General features: G+C 40.3%; 1 protein-coding gene across 4 annotated transcripts; it reads right to left on the minus strand.

Moving 5' to 3' along the window:
- Positions 1-900: 900 nt before the first annotated feature.
- Positions 901-18,277, minus strand: dcaf11 (ddb1 and cul4 associated factor 11). 4 transcript variants are annotated; one of them, XR_006399813.1, is made up of 16 exons: positions 18,035-18,276; positions 17,477-17,717; positions 12,420-12,547; positions 12,192-12,310; positions 11,839-11,903; positions 11,569-11,669; positions 10,881-11,027; positions 9,942-9,996; positions 9,502-9,570; positions 9,179-9,236; positions 7,554-7,739; positions 7,152-7,305; positions 6,514-6,666; positions 6,240-6,346; positions 1,956-2,091; positions 901-1,925 (listed from the first exon to the last, which is right to left on the minus strand). XR_006399813.1 is itself a non-coding variant. In XM_044339939.1 (15 exons), exons 2-15 carry the CDS (start codon positions 17,701-17,703, stop codon positions 2,017-2,019), a joined length of 1,644 nt encoding a protein of 547 aa, XP_044195874.1. In that variant the 5' UTR covers positions 17,704-17,717; positions 18,024-18,277; the 3' UTR covers positions 901-2,016. The 4 variants fall into 4 exon arrangements, 3 of the variants coding, with proteins under 3 accessions (XP_044195874.1, XP_044195873.1, XP_044195875.1); XM_044339939.1 differs by having other exon boundaries at positions 901-2,091; positions 18,024-18,277; XM_044339938.1 differs by having other exon boundaries at positions 901-2,091.
- Between the last annotated feature and the right edge of the window lie 1,491 nt (positions 18,278-19,768).

A 19,768-nucleotide genomic window follows, 5' to 3' on the forward strand; every position in this document is an offset into this window, starting at 1 on the left:
TTACAGTAAGTACAGTTTTGAGGTACTTTACCTGAGTATTTCCTTTTTTTGCTACTTTATATTTCTACTCCACTACAGTTATTTGACAGCTTTAGTTACTTTTCAAATGAAGATTTGACACAACGGATAATATAACAATTAAAATACAGAACATTGTTAAAGATGAAACCAGTGGTTTCCAACCTTCTTGCAGTCTTACAAAAAGCAGTGAATAGTGATTTTTCCCTCCAAAATCTCTTATATGGTTTAATTTTAATAAATGTACAAATGATCCAATATTTCACCAAAAATCAAAGATTAGAGAAAAAGTCTAAAACTGAAAGATTTGTATGGCAGAACTTTTTGTTTTTTCTTCTTTCCTCTCCATCATCATCTCATGACCCCTCAGACTTATCTGGTGACGCTTTGGAGGGGCCTGACCCCTATGCTGGGAACCACTGGACTAAACAAGCTAACTGTATATAAAGTAGTTAAAATAGCTCCACCTCCAGCAGCTACAACAGTAACATGCTGCTTAAACACTGATGCTTCAGTTTTAATAGTCTAAGGATGTTGCTGCTAATACTTATGTACTTTAGCTTAAGTAGGATTTTTTCATATTTTTACATTGCTGCACTGGTACTTTTACTTAAGTAAAGGATCTGAGTAGTTCTTCCGCCAGCTACTGGCAAATGTGTGTCTGGCAATTTTATTAAGCTGAGTGAAACATTTAAGGCAAAGACAATTAAAAACAGATTATCATTGAGTGTCATGTGATTATCTGTTCAGTGTGACAACATTTTTGAGAAGTGTCACTGCAAACAGGATATGAAATTGTTCCATTTTCTAAGTGTCCTACTTTTGCATTATTAAAGCCGACTTCACAGTAATTATTCAGTAAAACACTCTTGTTCACTGAGATACATTTGAAGAAAGGTTTTATTGTTACTGTAAAACAACGGGGAGTGAAATATGGGCTTTGATATAAACACCTGAAAATTGCATAAACAGATCAGTGTGCAAGTTTTCATCCACGCACACACATTCCCAGTCCCTTCATCGGATTCTGGCCTTGACGTATTTTATCACATACATTCAAATCATTTAAACAGATCACATTTTTATATTGGCAAACAAAATTACTTATATATATATATTTTTTTTTTTTGTCGACTCAGGATTGTGTTTACAGAGTTGACCCAGGATCAATAATAAGACCTCAGACCACTACTGTGGTTAAATTCAGAGGTTGTCTTTAGAATTGAGACAAGTTGAACCCCATGAAGTTGACCAAGTGGTGGACCAATGGTAAACTCAGGAAAGCTACATAATAGCCAGGTTTAGAAGTTGTGACTTAGGGCAACTGACAAATAATGTACTGGATTATTAGAATATATTTGGTCTCTAAATGTGGACTTTGAATCAGACAGCCCCTGAAATGGGACACAGCTTATGTTACTCATACCAGGAAAGTCAAAACTGATGCCAAATCAGCACGCTGACAACAACCTAAACACTCCCTGAACACACATACCATTAAAATACTATACATTTGTACAGAATTATCATCATCAGTTTCTCCCTGCAATATCCAACATTGATTTATTCATATAACTAACTTACCATTAAATTTCAATAGCTCATTAAGCAGTGCTTTGCATTTTTGAGCTTCAGCACGTTTGGCGTGAAGTGTTTCAGGCCAAATTCAAAAGCTTTGGCCTGTTCATTTTGCGCAAGACAATGGGAAAAAAAAAAGCAAACAAGTAGGCCATCCCACTGTGCCCTAATCTGCATTTGACAATGTAAGGCTACAATGCCTTCCAAATGAACACATCACAACCACGCTATAACTGTAATCATTAATATCCAGCATTGAATTTAAAAGATATTTAAGTGTCTCTCAGTCTTTGTTAGCTTATTGCCTTCCTCCGTTTGGGCTGGCCTCGTCCCCCATCTGTGATGATGTCACTTCCTCTGACATCTGTTCCTGTTACTCTTCTCTCGCTGTCTCAAGGCCTTTCTCCTGCTGTCTGTCTGTCAGTCTCTCTCCCTCTCTCTCTCCTCTAGAGGACGGGTTTGTTTGTGCACCCACATTCGAACGGCTCCGTCCCACTGTGGAGAAAATAAAAGACGGGGGAGGTAAAAATGTGACACAAATAATTTTTAGTTATGTTTTACTGGTTTGCCACAGTTGCTCTGATTTGAATTTCCCAAAATTTTCAGTGGCTTTTCTTAACTTTTTCAGTCTTGTTAATGTTTTTTTTTTCTTTCTGGATTTTTTAAAGCTGAAATCTGTATTTTATTTGAGTTAAAAATAGGTGGAGTCTTGACATTAAAGGCTGCACTTGCGGTCTCTGCGCTGCTTTTCAGTCTCATTAATTTGGGAAGCACATTAATAATTTTCTGGCTGCAATGCTGTCTCATGGGAAAAGACATGTTCTTATGCATAATATTCGTTCCGATGTCACACTATCGGATACACGCCCTTCAGTATTCCTCAGTAGCATTTATCTCATCACACCAATCCTGATTGGCTGGTGATCGCAACATCTGTGTCAGGTGGTTTCACCTACCTTTAAATAGCTTGTGCTACGACACAGGTGTCATTCACGCATCTCTTCATGCTTCAGAGCATACACTCCGTCGTTGGGGCGCTAGCTACCTAGATACACTTCAACCCCTTGGCCTTCACCATAGACCGGAGTGCTCTTCACCTAGTCACGCCACAGCTAGATTTTTGGCGGCCTTGGTTTGACAGCCCCCCCCCTCTCCCCACTGGTGATGGAGCTGGACATTCCCCATTCGCCAGCCCCAACTCCCCGTTGCTCTGTGCGACACCAGAGCAGCACTGGCACGTCCCAGCCCAGAGGGAAAGACTCTGTGTTGTGGAAACAGTGACCCTTGTCTCTCCTCCAGTTCACACAAGCATGCCATCACATGTCTTGAATGAACCATTAAACCATGTTTCACTTCGGCATCCAGACCTGGGGCTACGGCCGCGTTCCTCTGCTAGAGGGCCCCATAACAAAATTATTGGGGGCACACAGCCTGGGTGCTGAGAACAATATCACGGGGATACAGGCTTCAATTTGCTGTCACTCCTCCTTACTTCTCAGGCATAATATATTCTCAGGCTCAGAAGGAGTCAGTTCGCATTCTACAGGGGGAAATTCTCTTGCTGTTAGCAAAGAGAGCAATATGTATAGTGCCACCCGAACAGAGTCAAAGCAGATTTTACTCCAGGTATTTTCTGGTCCCCCAAACAGGGGGTGTGAAATTCACCTTATCCTGGATCTATGAGCTCTGAACAAATACCTCAGAAAATGCAAATTCAGGATGCTCACTCATGCATCTCTGTTACGTTTGGTGCGCCAGGGTGACTGGTCTGTGAGGGGCCTCTGGAGCAGGGGTCTCCAGCAGTCCCATATAAATTATTTGCAGCTCTTGGCGGTGTTTCTCACCCTGAAGCACTTTCTCCCGTTTCTCAGTGGGCACCATGTCCTGGTGAGAACAGACAATACGACAAAGCAGGCAACTCCTGTCTCTGAGAGCAACACATCCCGGGGGTCCTGAACCTGGCTGCTAACCAGGGGCACGCCACTATACGGAGAACGGACTCTGCACCCAGTAATTGTGGCGCATGGAAGTGTGGATGTATTACGGCCGGGCTGAGGTGGGTCTGTTCGCGACAACAGAAAACCCACAGTGTCCACTGCTCTTCTCAATGCGAGGATTAAGCGCACCTCTCAGCGTGGACGTGCTCGCACACATCTGCCACCCATCCTCCTGTATGCATTTCCTCCTTTGGCTATGATACTCCCCACTCTGTCCACAGTGAGGGAGCACTGCCACACACTGATTCTAATAGCTCTGCACTGGCCAGCAGTGCACTGGCTGGTGGAGATTTATCAACTGTTGTGTGGACAGCCGTGGCAACTCTCGCTGCACAGGGACATGTTGTCCCAGGCGGGGGGTACACTCTTTCAACCTCATCCGGAATGCCTGGTTCTACGAGCCTGCCCCATGAGTGGTATAATTTAAGCACAGTGGGGCTGCCTCAGAATGTAATTAACACCATTCAGAGCACTAGAGCATCCTCCAGCAGGTCTTTTTATGACTGTAAATATTAGGTGTTTGAGGAGCGGTGTCTCAGGCAGGGACACGTTTCCTTTCAATGCACGGTCATTTCTGCAGGATTTGATTGACACACACAAAGCCTTCTCCAACTAAAGTGTACTTGGCTGCTATTGCTGCATGTCATGTGGGGTTTGATGGTAAAACAGCATGCCAACATCCATTGGTCGGCTGTTTTATGAAAGGGGCGCATAGGCTCCTTCCTGTTTCCAGGCCGCTGGCGCCCCCACGGGACTTGGCGGTGGTTTTGGATGGGCTCTCTGGCCCTCCTTGTGAACCACTGGAGTAGGGATGCACCGATCCAACTTTTTCAGTCCCGATACCGATACTTGGGCTTTGGCCAATACCAAGTACCGATGTGATACCAGTGTTTCATTAATAAGCTGTATGCCTCACGGCGTGGAAGAGACTGGGATCATTCTTTTATGTGTAACGTATAATCAGGCTTGACTTAAACATTGTTTTTCTAACAAAATGTAACAAATAAATACATAGTAATAATGGTATTATTGAATGGTATTCAATACCAGATCGGCCTATTGTCACCAACACCTGATCCAGCTATTTGAGTCAGTATTGGACCGATATCCGATATCAGTATCAGTATCAGTGCATCTCTACACTGGAGGAGGTTGACTTGAAACATATGTCTTTGAAGACAGTGTCAGTGCACCCTTCATATACTCTGTTTGCCCCAGGGCATGTCAGGGTGTCACTAAAACCTAACCTCGCCTTTGTGCCCAAGGTTGTTGGCTCACGGTATTCTCTTCACCGCCTTTTTCTTCCCCTAAAGAACAGCAGTTGCACATGCTGTGTCCAGTTTGTGTCTTGCCCATCTATATGGACTGGACTAAGAGATTTCGGAGAGGTGACCAACTCTTTGTATCCTCGGCTAATCCCCATATTGAAAAACCTATTACAAAGCAACGGCTCTCCTGCGGGGTTGTGGGGGCGCTTGCTCTAGCTTATACGGGCCAGGGACTGCAGGCACCAGCAGGCCTGCAAGCTCATTCCACTCATGGTCTGGCCACATCCTTGGTTTTGTTTAGAGGGGTTTCCATTCAGGACATTTGTGCAGCAGTGAGCTGGTCTTTGCCCCTCACTTTTGTCTGGTTTTACAGACTGGATGTCTCTGCTCTCTGTGTAGCTCACACAGTACTGGGCTAGAGTACTACTGTTTGAGTGCTGGTGGTTGCTGAGATAAGCTTGCCTGGCAATGCGGGAGTCTCCATATCCCATAGTGAGACATTCAAACGAATACTATGCATGAGAACTTTAGGTTACTTGCGTAACCCTGGTTCTCAGAGTAGTATGAGTGAGATGTCTCACCAGACAACCCTTCTTGCTGCAGTGAAGCAAGAAGAGGTGCTTATTTTAAATGACACCTGCATAGTAGCGTAAGCTGTTTAAAGGTAGGTGGAACCACCTGACATGGCGCCATGATCACCAGCCAATCAGGATTGGTGTAATGAGATAAATGCTTCTGAGGAATCACAGGGGGGCGTATCCCCTAATGAGACATCTCACCCATACTACTCTGAGACCTGAGGTTACACATGTATAATAGAGCATTTTTTGTATACAACTAACTTAAAAACAACAAAAAAAGTTACGCAAGATCACTGAACAGTGCACTTCTGTAATTAACAAACTATGTAAGTATGTCTTTTAAAAAAATTATTATTATAATTTGGACATTTCTGCCTTTATTGGCAGAGAGTGGAGAGATGACAGAAAATGAAAGGAGACAGAGATGGGCAATGACCTAACATTTTGCAATAACCATGTGGCTACGTCAATAACCTGAGTTCACTAAATGGCAGACAATAAGAAAATGTTGTTTTCCATTCAGAAAAAACAGAAGCATCCTCTACAGCGGGGATAGAAACTGCTAAAAAGTGCAATTTAATGCAATATACAGAAAAATAACTAATTTATTTCCACAAATAGTCTATTTGATTTCTAACTGTTACCAGAAAACATATAAAATTCTCTGATTTCTCTTAATTTCTTGATATTCCGTTACTAGAGGAAATACTGTAATTTAATGCTGCTCTATTCAATCCTTTTACAATTTTTCTGAAGTGTATTTTCATGTTATCTCCAGTCGAACAGTTTGCACTCACAGAGCTGCTGATGATGTTGTCCTCGTACGGATGCCAACTGACGTCCCTCACACACGCTTCATGGCCTGACAGTTTGGAGACCACGGTACCCGTCAGTATGTCATAAACTGCACAGACACGAAAAAGGGTTAATGACTGACACACTTGGTGGAAGATACGAAATAACACAACTACACATTGCAGACAAGACATACAGTATAATGTGAGGACAGATGCAGCATAATCCCACAAAAAACTCAAGAGTTGTTGGATTGATTTGATTGTTGAGACTCACTGATGATTTTGCCAGTGGAGCAGCCAGAGTAGATGAACTTCTGCCCTGTGCTGAACTCTGGAGAGAAACGGCAGCGGATGAGGGTGTGCAGAACGCCGTGACCGCGGTAGGTCATCACTGAGGTGTCACCTGTCAGCTTGTGTCTCTTCAGGGCTGAAAGGGACAACAGGCCCAAAACGTAAAGAAACAAGATTTGTAAAGAGACTTTTATGCTTTTTTCAGCACCTAAAAGTAATCATATAACTGAGCTGAGTTTTGTACGATTTCCATCCTGAACATCTACGATATAGCTAAAAAAGTAGTTCCCCCCCTTCCGCCTTCTTTCTCCCTGCTCAATCTCATTATCTGAGCTCCTTTCCTTCACCTCTCCTCTACTCCTTCCCTCCTCTTTGACTTGTAATAGTAATCACTCATCTCCCCATCCATGGTTTTATAACTGTCGTATCCCCTTACTCTCAACACACACTCCCACGTCTCACCTCTCTGTCATTGGCCCTCTCTCCCTTCTTTTATAACCTCGCTTCATCTTTAATCTCCTCCTCTTTTATTCTTCCATGTGACCTCTCCCCCGCTTGTCCTCCTCTTGCCCTTCTCCCCTCCTTCCTCCCACTAGTGGCTCCTTTCTCTCCCTTCCTCACCTCTCTGGGGAACCTGCTGCCAGCGGTAATCCCAGTTCTGCTGGGTGACAGCCAGACGTGAGGCTGCCAGCCCCTCTTTCGGTGAGAACTTCCTGACGTCCCAGAGCTTGATGGACTGGTCCTTCGAGTTGCTGATCAGATAGCGGGCATCACCCTAGCACAGTCACGACACAAGTGGGGATGATCAGATTTATAAAAGAAAATAGTGACATGAATAACTAAATATAGAGGACTAGAGCAGGAGATCCGGCTGCTGATGAGGTACTTTAATCGCAGGCATTTAAATTGATCAACTCTCTAAAAATTGCTCCAATCATCAGTCAAACTCTACTACCCGTAACTTTTCATTGACAGACTGATAAAACACCCGCAGTATTCCTCTCTTCTTCTCCCCTCCCCCACCTTGCTGTGGATGAAGGTGATGCCGTCTCGGTGGCCGGCCAGCTGTCCGACAGGCTGCGGTCTGTCCTCCCGCAGCGTCCGTCTGTCCCACACCTTGCACAGTGCGTCGTCGCTGCCAGAGAAGAGCAGCTGGGACGAGCTGTCTGCGAACGCCACCGCATTCACATCGTCCTCGTGGGCATCAATCTGACGGGGAGAGACGTAAAAGAAAAAGTCTATTTCAGAGTGGAGGGCGTGCACGTCAGTAAGGCTTATGTGAAAATGTGTTCTTCTGTGTGCTTGTGCATGTCTGTGTAGAGTGTGCTGTAGAACATTAGTAGGATTCGTGAGCCAGCACAGTGAAACTTGGACAAATAAATGTTCAGTTCTCTGCAGCAGATGAGCAGGTCAGTGCTACAAACAAGCTTTGGAAGCGTAGCTACACAGGAAGTGAATGTTAACTGAGCTACTGTATTCCTCTATTAGAGTTGTCATTGCATTTAGTGACACATATGTACATATGAAATACTTGATGAGTCTACCTTCGAGACTGAATAACAGAGGGCCACTCCATCATTTTAATAAAATGTAAAAGGAATAAAGTGTCCAGTTTAGAAAAAGGACAATAATAAGTTTACTGTAGTTTGTATAATATTTAATTCTGTTAAATGAAAAGGCTGGCAATATTCTATTTTTCAATTATTGTAAATAAATCCTATAAAAATACCAAAACCAACAATACTTTAGTCAACCTCTCAATACTTTCTGACTTCTCTATCCTGTCTGCGGCCCTCAGCCACAAAACCCACTGGTTCCTATTGAAGGCGTACACCTTTAAAAATGGTCACAAATATAGTTTCATTTTTTCAAATGATTCAGTAATTTCCTAAAACAGGTGGTTAGTGTAGTATTTAGCAAACATTATTTAAGCAGAGGTTAACACTACTTTAGTTGAGGACTATTTTCATCCATTTATTTGGCACTATAGTGAGTGTTTCCTGCAGCAGGATGGTGTGTGTGACGTTGACTTCAAATAAACTACAGTGTGTGTGTGTTCATGGTTATAAAGGAACATGTCAACCAGTGCAACAGTGTGGCTCATTTTGTATTTGGAAGGACAATGGAGAAAAATAAACTACTGTATATCAGACTTGGACTTGTCAGTAGGTTCAATTCATTGTTGGTTTTGTTTTTTTCATGGGATTTTTTAACAATATGAAAAATAAACACGAGGAAGTGAAAGAACAGCACAATTGGGCAAAAGGAAGAAGTTCAGAGATAAAGCACACACACACCGACGCAGAGGTAATGGAGGGACAGAATGAGAAAGAACTTAAGACAGTGATGAAGCAGATGGTAGAGGTCAGCTACTGACTTCTACGCAGAGGGTGGGTTGTGGGAGGAGGAGGGAGGTGGGTTTAACTCCCCTGTCCCATGGTGGGGTGGAGCTGGACTTTCTGCTGCTACAGACAGCAGCAGAGCGGTGTTAAACTTTATGTGAGCCGGCGCACTTTTTGGTCTGTTAATGTCCGGCTCACCTTGGCCGCAGGATGAGGCACAAGCAGACAGAGGTGAGCATGAGTCAGGTTCAGGTACACACATTGCAGGCAAAGCAAAAAACACCAAATGCACTCACACACACTAACCTTCAACGTCCGCTTATTCTGCTCAAGATCAAAAACGTAAAGGCAGCCGTCATTTGCTCTGAAAGGAGACAAATTCAAATGAAGTGGTTTAATGCTACTGATCTGCCTGGATTGAGTCTGTTTTATATGAGGTACTTGTCTTCCAAACTAAAGTATTCATAACACTGGCTACAAGAAGGAAAAAGTGTATTCAACTTCCACTTTGAGCAGACAGCTGTCAGAACAAGAAGAGCTGCTTGAATTTACATTTCTGAAAGAGACTTCAGTCCTGCTCTCAGCTCTGTCTGTCACCGCCTTGAAACATAAAAGCAAATTGTACTCACCCTCCCAGGATCTCTTTGCCATCTGTGGATGCAGCCAGTGAGAACACACAGAACCTCCTCTCATCTGGACTACAAAGCACAACAGCACACACACACACACAAGCAGGTTGACACCACAGCAATAGCACCATTATTTAATTACAACTACGCTGTCAATCTCACACCAAAAAAAGCTTGATGAAGGCATGCATCACCTCTTAAACAACGCTATTGTTAGAGGGACTGTGAGTTTAATGGTAGTGCTTTGTTGAAAATGGGTCGTAATGATCTCTGCAATTAACAAAGTAACACACATGGAGCGAGAGGATGGATGTTGAGGTGACAAGTTCTGACAGCATCATTCATCCAGGTGGTAATGAAGGGGGAGGAGGACCAGCTGGTAGGGAATGATAGATTACCTGCTCCGTAATGTTATAAGTTACTATGAGGGAAACACTAACTTGAGGTCCAGGGCGGTGTGGTTTTCACTGTCTCCATCTATACTGCACAAATGAACTGTGGAGAAGACACAGAGACAGACGGAACAGATGAGTAAAACAACATGTTATGTAACTGATGGCGGAACACAACTAATAATAGTCTATTTATAGTCTTAATAGTAAACATTAAAAAAGACCTATGCCCAGTATTTCCTGAGGCTTTGGTTAATGTTAGGCTACAGTACAAATATAGCTCCTGTTTGGCTAACTCTGCCTTAAAGAAGTCAGTTTGGTCTTTAAATACACAAACAGTTGCCAGTTAAAAAAACTAACCTTCATGAAGGTGGGATTTATTGCAAAATTGTTGTTTTTGACTGCTTTGGTTTTAGCTAGTTGTGCCTAATAAACGGGCCCCTGAATGTAGTTCCAGTGCTTTTTAATGCACCAACAAGTTAGCTGAGGAGTTATTATTAGTGTTAACATAAGAGAACATTAAATTCCTGTAAATTATAAAGGGAATTCTTTAGATTTTTTGTTTCACAGTCACACTAAGCATGTCCAATTAAGTTTGTTTTTATCTTTGAGCCCCTTAAAACAATATAATTTTAGTAACTCCAAATAGGCAAACTGAGATGCATACAGTGAGTGAGAATACAAACACAAAGATTTATGGGTAGCATGAGATACACTGTCATATTTAGCATGTCTTATGAATTGGTATGAACATCATAAAAGGTAAATTATAAAAATTTGCAAATGCTATGTTAAAGTTATAATGGCCAGCATCTGATTTGTTTTGATGTTACTGCAACACTATTGAAAGTCAAACATGGGTAACGTGTGTGGTTCTTGGGGAATGAGTAGCTGTCCAAGCCACAACACTTGAAAGCAAAACACTATAATGATTGGCTCTTTGGCCTCCTTACATCATACAGTATCTAACATGACCCGTAGCCTTACTGTAGTCAGACCAGCTAGAGTAGAGCACATGCTGTGCATCTGGGGTGAAGCACACGTCCAGCACACTCCAACCAACGTCTCGCGCCTTCACTGTTTGCTGTAGGTGAAAGCGCCCCCTGCTGGTGTCGTACAAGCGGATGTTCTGATCTGTAGCGAGTAACAGAAGAAACAACAACAAAAAAAGTTCAAATTAAATCATAGCTGGATTTATTTTAAAGGATCTAAAGAGTTCATGTAAAAAATTTAATTTTTCCTTGTTGTTATGTTATAACAATCACACTCATTTTGTCTTTATCATGTTTTTAATGTGTATTGAATAGTTTAGGGGGTGGCTGTGGTAGCTTTTGAAGACCTGTTGTTCATGACTTATACTGTTTTCTTACAAAAAACAGCAATTTAACTTAAAAAAGAAGTGAAATTTCAAGGAAAATAGTAATGAAAATGAATGAATATGATATGATGCTACCAAATTTGTATTTATGTAGTTTGTTTTACACTAGTTTGATGTCAGATAGTTATGTAGTTAAGGAGTTAAAACTTCTCTGTGACTGACCCCATTTTGTACATGACACTACATAAATGGCCCTGATAATTTGGTAGTCTGAGCAGTTTTAAACAAACTCTAAGAATCGCTTTCAGATATGATTTAGTTCCTCGGGTTTCTCATGTTGGATATCGGGATATTTACCTTGGCAGGCAGAGAGGAACATGTTGCCATCCTCGCTGTACACTCCACAGAAGGCTTTCTGCTGGTATGTATCCTTATGGGATACATCGTTTGGCAGGAAACTGTGAGGGAACACAAGGGTCAATATCACTCGACAGACAGCAGCACGAGTCCTCTTGTAAACATCATGTGTGGTGTATTGTAGAGTTTCATAAAAACGTATAGTGTCACTTATTGGTAATTTGGTATGAAATGATATTTGAAGGTTTGTAGAGCTTTAATAACACTTACTGTGTGCGGATACGACTGCACTCTCCATGGGAAAAACTGGAGCCTCTACACCTGCCTTGTTCTCTCTAAGAAGCACAAAGCACAAGCACAAAAACATGATGAAGCTGGTCCACATTTACAGTCTGTCCAACACAAATAAGTGATTAAAATCTTTGGACAAAATGGTAAAAGTAGAGCTCTTACTTATTTCAAAATATTCTCATAGAATTGTAAATGAAACTTATGGAAACAAATCCTCATAATGTTAATTCATGCCTCTTGCTGTTATTTTAATGCTAGAAATTTGCCAGTTGCACTCTAGTCTGGTCTCCAGTACGACTGCTGGTTTTTAGTTTGTATATCTGTGGTCTGACCTCTGCTAGCATGTGGGTGAAACTGTGTCGGCCTTTCAGGTTAGAGGAGGCCGTGGCCAACAGGATCTGAGTTCGGATCTCACTGCGGTCCACCTCGTTTGTGTCAGGCTGGGTGTCAACTGGCAAGATAAAACAAAAAACAAGTCTCAGTATAAGTTAATATCTGACAACAAACATTTTACATACAAAAGATACATTCTGATTAAATTGTTTGTGTCAGTAGGTTACCTGGTGGATTGTAGCGGTCACCCAGTCGACCCTCCCAGGCTCCATCACTGTCCTCATCAGAGTCAGAGTATGACTGGACCAGCTGCAGCCCCGTGGCTCCACTGCCATGGACCAGTCTAACCTGGCCCCTGCACAAACACATCAGTTTAACAACAAATCAATCCAGGTTGAGACAAATGATCAAATTTATTTAACCCTCTACAGCAATGTGTGCAACATAAATAAGAATTTCAAAGCATAGCAAGCAAAAGTGGAACAGAAATCTCAAATGCTGATAACTGTGTGTCAAAATAAATCCTTGTAATATTGAAAAATCACATCCACAAATCAATTAGTCATTCAGAATGTAACTAGTCCAGCTGCAGTCCTGCTGCCCAGACACCAGTCTACCTACAGCATGCTTTGGTACAGCAACCGTTTTGTACTGTTTCTCCACTGAGCAGTTCCACTTTAACAGATGGAGGACCAGTGGCTCGCTCCAGGGTTGTTCAAAGCTAACTGAAGTGAGAAGCCAGAGTGCTACTTTTCTATTTTGACGCTTACAGATCCAGGTACTTTCTAGTTCTAACTCCTCTGCTGTGTTATTACTAGAGGCCCCTCTACTGTCATGGATCAGTTCCAAGTGTTGAAAACCATTTTTTTTGGAAGTGGTTGTTAACAGAGGGAATATTCAGAAATTTCCCCCGTCTCTTTAACTGCATTAAAATCAAACTGGAATGGGAAATTCCCGACCTCCACTAGGCTGTACCAGCATTGGAATGTAATGTGATGTTTCAATTATTTGTTCACTTAACAGAGAGGTGAAAAACACTGCCAACTTTCCCTCTATTTAAAAGAGTGTCTGGTAAACTGAGCGATTACAAGTCACCTTCACAGCAGCTACTGTAGATGTGACAAGTGTTACTTTACTTTCCTCTGTAAAAGGTTGCATATTTGACAGATCTACACGACCAGTCAAAAGTTTGGACACACCTTCCCAGTCACTTGAATGAAAAGTGTGTCCAAACCTTTGACTGGTACTGTACCTTAAAAATCTCATTTAGATATCACCAATTTATGGCGATCAGTAGATCATAAATTGATGTACTGATCAATTAAATCACTTATTAAGTGATGAAGTGATGTAACAGTATACATTTTTCATGTACTGACCTTGACTCAAGCAACTCATATAGCCCTTTTAAGTTAAAGTAATAAAATTGGCCAAATACACTTATCAGATCATGCACTGTCACAAATGACATTAAGGAGAGGTAAGGAAAAGGTGCTGGTAATTGGATATTTAATAACTTCCTCCTTTTAGAAAATGAGTTTAAAACAAAGCTAAAAAGAGTGTTACAAGACTATACAATGTATAACGATACAGAAGATCCAGTAATGTTATGGGAAGGGGCAAAGATTGTTCTAATGGGTGGAATATTAGCCTATGCCTCCTTTATGAAAAAACAAAAACAAATGTAAGAAAATCACTTGAAAGGAAAATTGAGGAATTAGAAAAAAGTACATAAGAAATTAGAAAAAGTACATAAGTACATAAGAAATTAGAAAAAGTACATAAATATCCAGGGAAACCTAAGTATTGAAGAACCTTAAAGAGGCTAAAGTAGCAATGAATGATTTCTTAAATATGGAAGTAGAAAAATCACTGTCCATTGTAAGACAAAGAACATATGATGGAGGCCCCAGAGCAGCTAAGGTGTTGGCCTACAAACTTAAAAACAGCAAAAGAAGGCATCAGTATGCAGGTAAATGAAAAGGATAAAAAGGTAATAATAAGGGGCTGGAATGAGATAGCAAACCAATTTGCAAAATATTACCAGGATCTCTATGATGCTGCCGAAAATCTTGTAAACAAAGATAAGTTAATGCAGTTTTTCCAAAAAGCTGAACTTACCTAAAGTTACAGAAGAACAGAATATCACACTTACGTAGGCAATATCAGAGGAGGAGATTTATAATCATATTAATAAAATAGATAAGCCTCTTGGAAGTGATGGACATACAAACAAGTTTTACAAAGAATTCCAGTTTGACCTTTTTGCATTTCTATGTAAAGCCTATAATTGGACACTGGATAACGAAACATGGACAGCAGCGTGGAACTCCTCTATTATAACAATGTTATATAAACCAGGTAAAAATCCTACAGATTGTTCATCCTATAGGTCAATCAGTCTTTTAAACACAGATCATAAACTTCTATCTTCATTACTAGCGACCAGACTAGCAAAAGTTATACCACAACAAATAAATCCAGATCAAACTGGGTTTATAAGTCAAACACAGCTTGTTGATAACGTGAGACGAACATTAAACATTATAGAGACAGCTCAGAAACAGAATGTCCCTGTGGGAATAGTTACCTAGACGCTAAGAAGGCCTTTGATAAGGTCCTATGGCCTTATCTATATTAAAACCTTAAGTAACTTTGGCTTACACACCACCTTTATAAATTGGTTGAAAGCTTTGTACAAGCAGCCAAACGCCTGAGTCAGAGTTAATGGGGTAATATCTAATATCTTTAAGATACGGACCAGGTACCAGACAGGGGGATCTGTTATCCCCACTGATTTCTGTTCTATGTATCGAACAGCTGGCACAACATATTTAGATAAGAACAGACAATAAAAGGCATATATACAGCAGGAGAAAATCAGAAATTTTCAATGTATGCAGATGACACATTAATTTATTTATCTAAGCCTGAACAGTCAATTGAAGTGTTTATGAATGTAATTTAAGACTTTGGAGCCATTTCAAAATTTCCAAATGGAAGGAAATATAAAATATAATATATGGAATGGAAAAAACAACCACGAGAATTAGAAATCGAGTTCATACCTTAGAAGAAAGATGGGAACAATTGGTGAGGTATACAACATACAACATTTCTGATGAACCTCCCGTTAGATGTGATAACTAAGACAATAATAATATATTAATTGTACTGATGTCTTTCTCTTTGTACATGGGTATACACAAGAATGTGAGTGTGAATATATGTGTATGTGTATGTATATATGCATGTGTGTGTGTATCCATGATACCTGGTTGTTGTTCCTATAATGTATCCTCTGACTTAAATTTATCCGTTTAATCAAATATATCCTATGAATTGATATTTATGTAATCAGTCATATTATTCACTACTTTTTTTGTCTTTTTTCTTTGATTTTTTTTGTTTATGCTCAGTAACTCCAGTATTATTATATTATATAATTTCTTAAAATGCAAACAAAAAACCCCAAAACAAAAAAACCCCCAACCCATATAGCCCTTTTCCACTGCCATTTCCGTTATCATTTTAAACATGCCGAGTGGGCAGACCAATATCCAAATTGTCTTGTTTGGCTAAAATTCTGGATTCACTTGTAAATTGTCAATTTAAGGAATTTCTCACTGCAAACTCTGTTCTGAGTCTGCATCAGTCCAGGTTCAGGCTTTTGCACAGCACTGTTTCTGCTTTGACTTTGGTTGTGAATGACTTTTCCAGCGTCTTGGATGAGAAAAAACATCGTTCCGCCATCTTTGTGAACTTCTCCAAGGCATTTGACACTGTTGATTACTCCTTGCTTTTACATATTTACATCAAGTAATGTTGGTTTTAGTTCAAGTGCCTATGTATGTTCCCTGAATTATCTGATCAGCAGCAGTCAGTGAACTTGGGAGTTTTTACTGATAGCTAAGGGTGTTACACAAGGCTCAATTCTAGGTCCAGTTCTTTTTACAGTTTATATTAATCATATTTCTTCATTGTTAACTAACTGCCATGCACATGTATACATGAATGATATTGTATTGCAGACTCTGCTCAGCTAGCTATGGAGAATCTGCAACATTCCTTTCCTTCCCACTTAATGATCATAAATTGTACTGAATGCACATAAAACTAAGTTTATGTTATTCTCTAAAGCTAGAGGTAATGGTAGCAAAAACTTTCATATTTCCACTGTACAAGGATCCCATATTGAGAAATTTACAGAATATAAATACCTTAGCATATGGATAGTTGACAAAGTCACATTCAAATTTCTTATAGACAATCTTGTTAACAAATTACAACAAGAAATTGTTTTTTTTATATATATAGAAATAGAACTAACTTTCCAATGTTTTGTAGGAAAAAGATTGTTGAAGCTGTTTTCTCTCTGTCTTGGATTTTGGTGATGTGATTTATAGGCATGTCTCTGCCTCTACTCTCAAGCCCTCAGATGCTGTTTACCATTCTGCCATTAGGTTTTTACTGGAGATCTTTATAGTACTCATCATTGTATTCTGTACGAAAAGTTGGGTGGTCTTCTCTGTCTGAGAGACGTGATAAGCATATGTATTTATTTATCTACAAGGCCCTTATTTGGAAGCTAGCATCTTGTATCACATCTATGCTAGATTGGTCTTATGGACCACATCATACTCAGTCTAATGACTGGCTTTCACTACAAGTCCCTAGAGTTTGTAGTGAGTTTGGAAGATGTGCATTTTGTTTTTATGCTCCGACTGCCTTGAACTCTTTGCAGAGCACCCTAAAAAATTACACTTTAGTAACTCTTGGACATTTTAAATCTATGATCACCAACCACTTGACGTCTGTCTGTACTTGTTTTAATTTATCTGTTTATCTCGTATCTTTTATTAACTGTATTTATACTTGTTTTGACTGTTTTCTTTTATCTTTTGAGTTTATATAAAGGTTATAATATATATATATATATATATATATATATATATATATATATATAATTGATATATTTTTCAAATATATTTTATTGCTTTTTATATTTTGTTAATATATTTAATGTCACTGTATACATATATGTATTTACTGTCTTTCTGTAATGGAGCCTTGCAGCCAAAGTATTTCACATGATTGTACTTGTATAACCGGAGTGACAATAAACATGTTGAATCTTGAATCATTGTGATGTCATGATATCAACATTTGTCCAGTTATCCACATGAATAAAAACAATAAACCAACAAACAACAAACTGGGCAACATTGTCATGAGTTGTGTCACTGTTAGTGTGTTTAAAACTACAAACACCCCCCCAGTTCACCTCCTCAGTAGGTAAGCCAGCACTTCTGCTAAGTCAACGTCCTCCTCTGGTGCTGGCTGTCTGTCTCCTGGCTGCCTGTCAGCCGTCCTGCGGCCTCGGCTGCTGCTGCTGCTGCTGCTACTGCTGCTGCTGCTCTGGTTTGCTTCTCCTGCTTCAGACTGCTCAACTGGGTTGCCACTGGAAGAGCCCCTTCCACCAGACATCCCAGAACTGGACTGAGAGCCCATAGACTGAAGGGGGCCTGGCAGGGAGAGCACATCAAAAACAAACAGTTTTGGATTTACCCTCGAAAAAAGTTATTGAGATATTGAGTGTGTGATACATACACAGGCAGGAAATAGTAATAACGGCAGCAAAACAAAGCTCTGCACTAGCGGAAATTCAGAATATTTCCGCGACATATAACACTTCTACTTCTTCATGCTGCAACTACTTCTTCTGCAAACTTAAGTCGGCAAGCACACATACTTTACTGCACCTTAGCTCATTATGCTCAAGATGCAGAGGCTCTTTTTGTTCAGCAAGCTAACAATGCTAACGACTTAACGTTAATGTTACCGTCTAGCTGTCAAACAGTCCTGACAGCTCGTCGGTCCGGCTCTTTTTCGTTTCGGGGGCGAACTTAATAATGTGCCCGATGTGTTACCTCACTGCAGTCTAACATGAAACGCTGACGTTTATCACACACATAAAAAACAGGCTGAATGTTTGACAGCACAGTATTCATCCGGTTTTATCAGTTGGCTAACAGGGCCAGTCCCTGAGTCGCCATGTTGTTTACAAAAGTGTGAAAAAACCCTGCTCCTCTCGCCGTCACGTGATCACAGCGCTGTCGCTCGAGTCAGCTCCGCGGAACAAACTCTGACTAAAAAGGGATTCAGTATATTATTTAAAGATCTTCTTCAGGCATGTTTTAAGGTGTATATAAAATACTCTAGTTTGATGATGATAATTTGTGTCTGATATGGTTTTTCCCACAAAAAAGGTTAAATTATCTTATCAACAGATGACATATTGAGCCACTTTCAACCCATGAAATGCCGATTTTTTAAAATAAATTTGGTGTCAGTGTCTGTATTGTTGATTATCAGTAGCCTATTGATGTGTTTCATTCTATACAGTCTGTGGTTTCATTACAGTACAGTCATATGATTTAGTTTACAGCGCAAAATACGTTTAAGTGTGCAGTACCTCTTTAAAATCCTTAAAATGGCATCTACTCCTTCTCCCTCATTAAAAAAATCAAGAATATAATAACAAATGTTTATTTTGAAAGTTTAACAGCTGGACACAAGATGTCTCCTACTTCACTGTAAAGTTCATTCTCAGTGATTGTGCACTGGAGGCTTCAAGTTTCAACATCACACTTGTGTAAGATGAATATTGGATGAATGTGAATATTGTTGGATTCCAAACTAGTTGAGTGACAAGTGATGTCACAAATCATGCTCGCACGCCCACCCCAAAAATTGGATTTTCATTTAGCACAGAGAAACTTTCCACTTTCAGCTAATGAATGTGAAAACGTCCCTCTGGTGTCAAACTCTGCACATACATCATTCTGCACAGTGAAGCTCAAACATTCAACTGTCGGACAAGAAGAAAACTTTTGGAGGGCTTCTGTTGACAAGGGTGCAATTGAAATAAAACTATTTTAAAGACAGTAATAAAGTTTATTTGTGTAGGACTTCTCATTAGCAATGTTACAAAGTCCTTTACACAAAACAAACAATAACAATAGTACAGACAGGCTACATGAATGAAATACACACAGCAGAAACTATTCTCTTTCTCTTCTTCGCTCTGTAAGTTTTCACTTGTTCAACAAATCTGTCCTGCTTATTATTTGATAGTGAGTGATAGTGATGGAGTCCCTCTTGATCTTTAAGAAAAAGATAAAGACCCAGCTCTTTTGCGAACACCTCTGCACCTGACAGACTTATAAAATAAAAAATAAATTCAGAAATTCAAAAAACTATGCACTGCACTTTTGGCACCTACCTCCTGTCAGACCTGAACTTAGCTTTATGGCACTTACTCACCTTGTTCTCTCCTGACTAGATGCTTGCTTGTGTTAACTCTTATGTGTATGTTACTTTGGATAAAAGCATCTGCCAAATGACATGTTTCATTTGACATCATGGATGGCTTACAAAACAGGGCTACAGGGCACAGGCCCAGTGACCCATGGAAGCTTATATACTTAAGGGCCCATTTAAACCCTCATGTGAGCAGTATTTGGCTCCTCATTCAGTGTATGCAGCAGCACATCAACATCACTATCATGATGAG

This window comes from Thunnus albacares, chromosome 21, assembly GCF_914725855.1.
Source record: "Thunnus albacares chromosome 21, fThuAlb1.1, whole genome shotgun sequence".
NCBI lineage: Eukaryota > Metazoa > Chordata > Actinopteri > Scombriformes > Scombridae > Thunnus > Thunnus albacares.

Bases quoted from the DNA above. Each gene is read 5' to 3' on its own strand.
- dcaf11 (XM_044339939.1), bottom strand. From the start codon at position 17,703: ATGGGCTCTCAGTCCAGTTCTGGGATGTCTGGTGGAAGGGGCTCTTCC. The intron at 12,548-17,476 runs GTGAACTGGGGG...GTGTTTGTGCAG, and splicing joins CTGGCTTACCTACTGAGGAG to GGGCCAGGTTAGACTGGTCC. The intron at 6,347-6,513 runs GTGAGTCTCAAC...GTGTCTGTGCAG, and splicing joins CTCCACTGGCAAAATCATCA to TTTATGACATACTGACGGGT.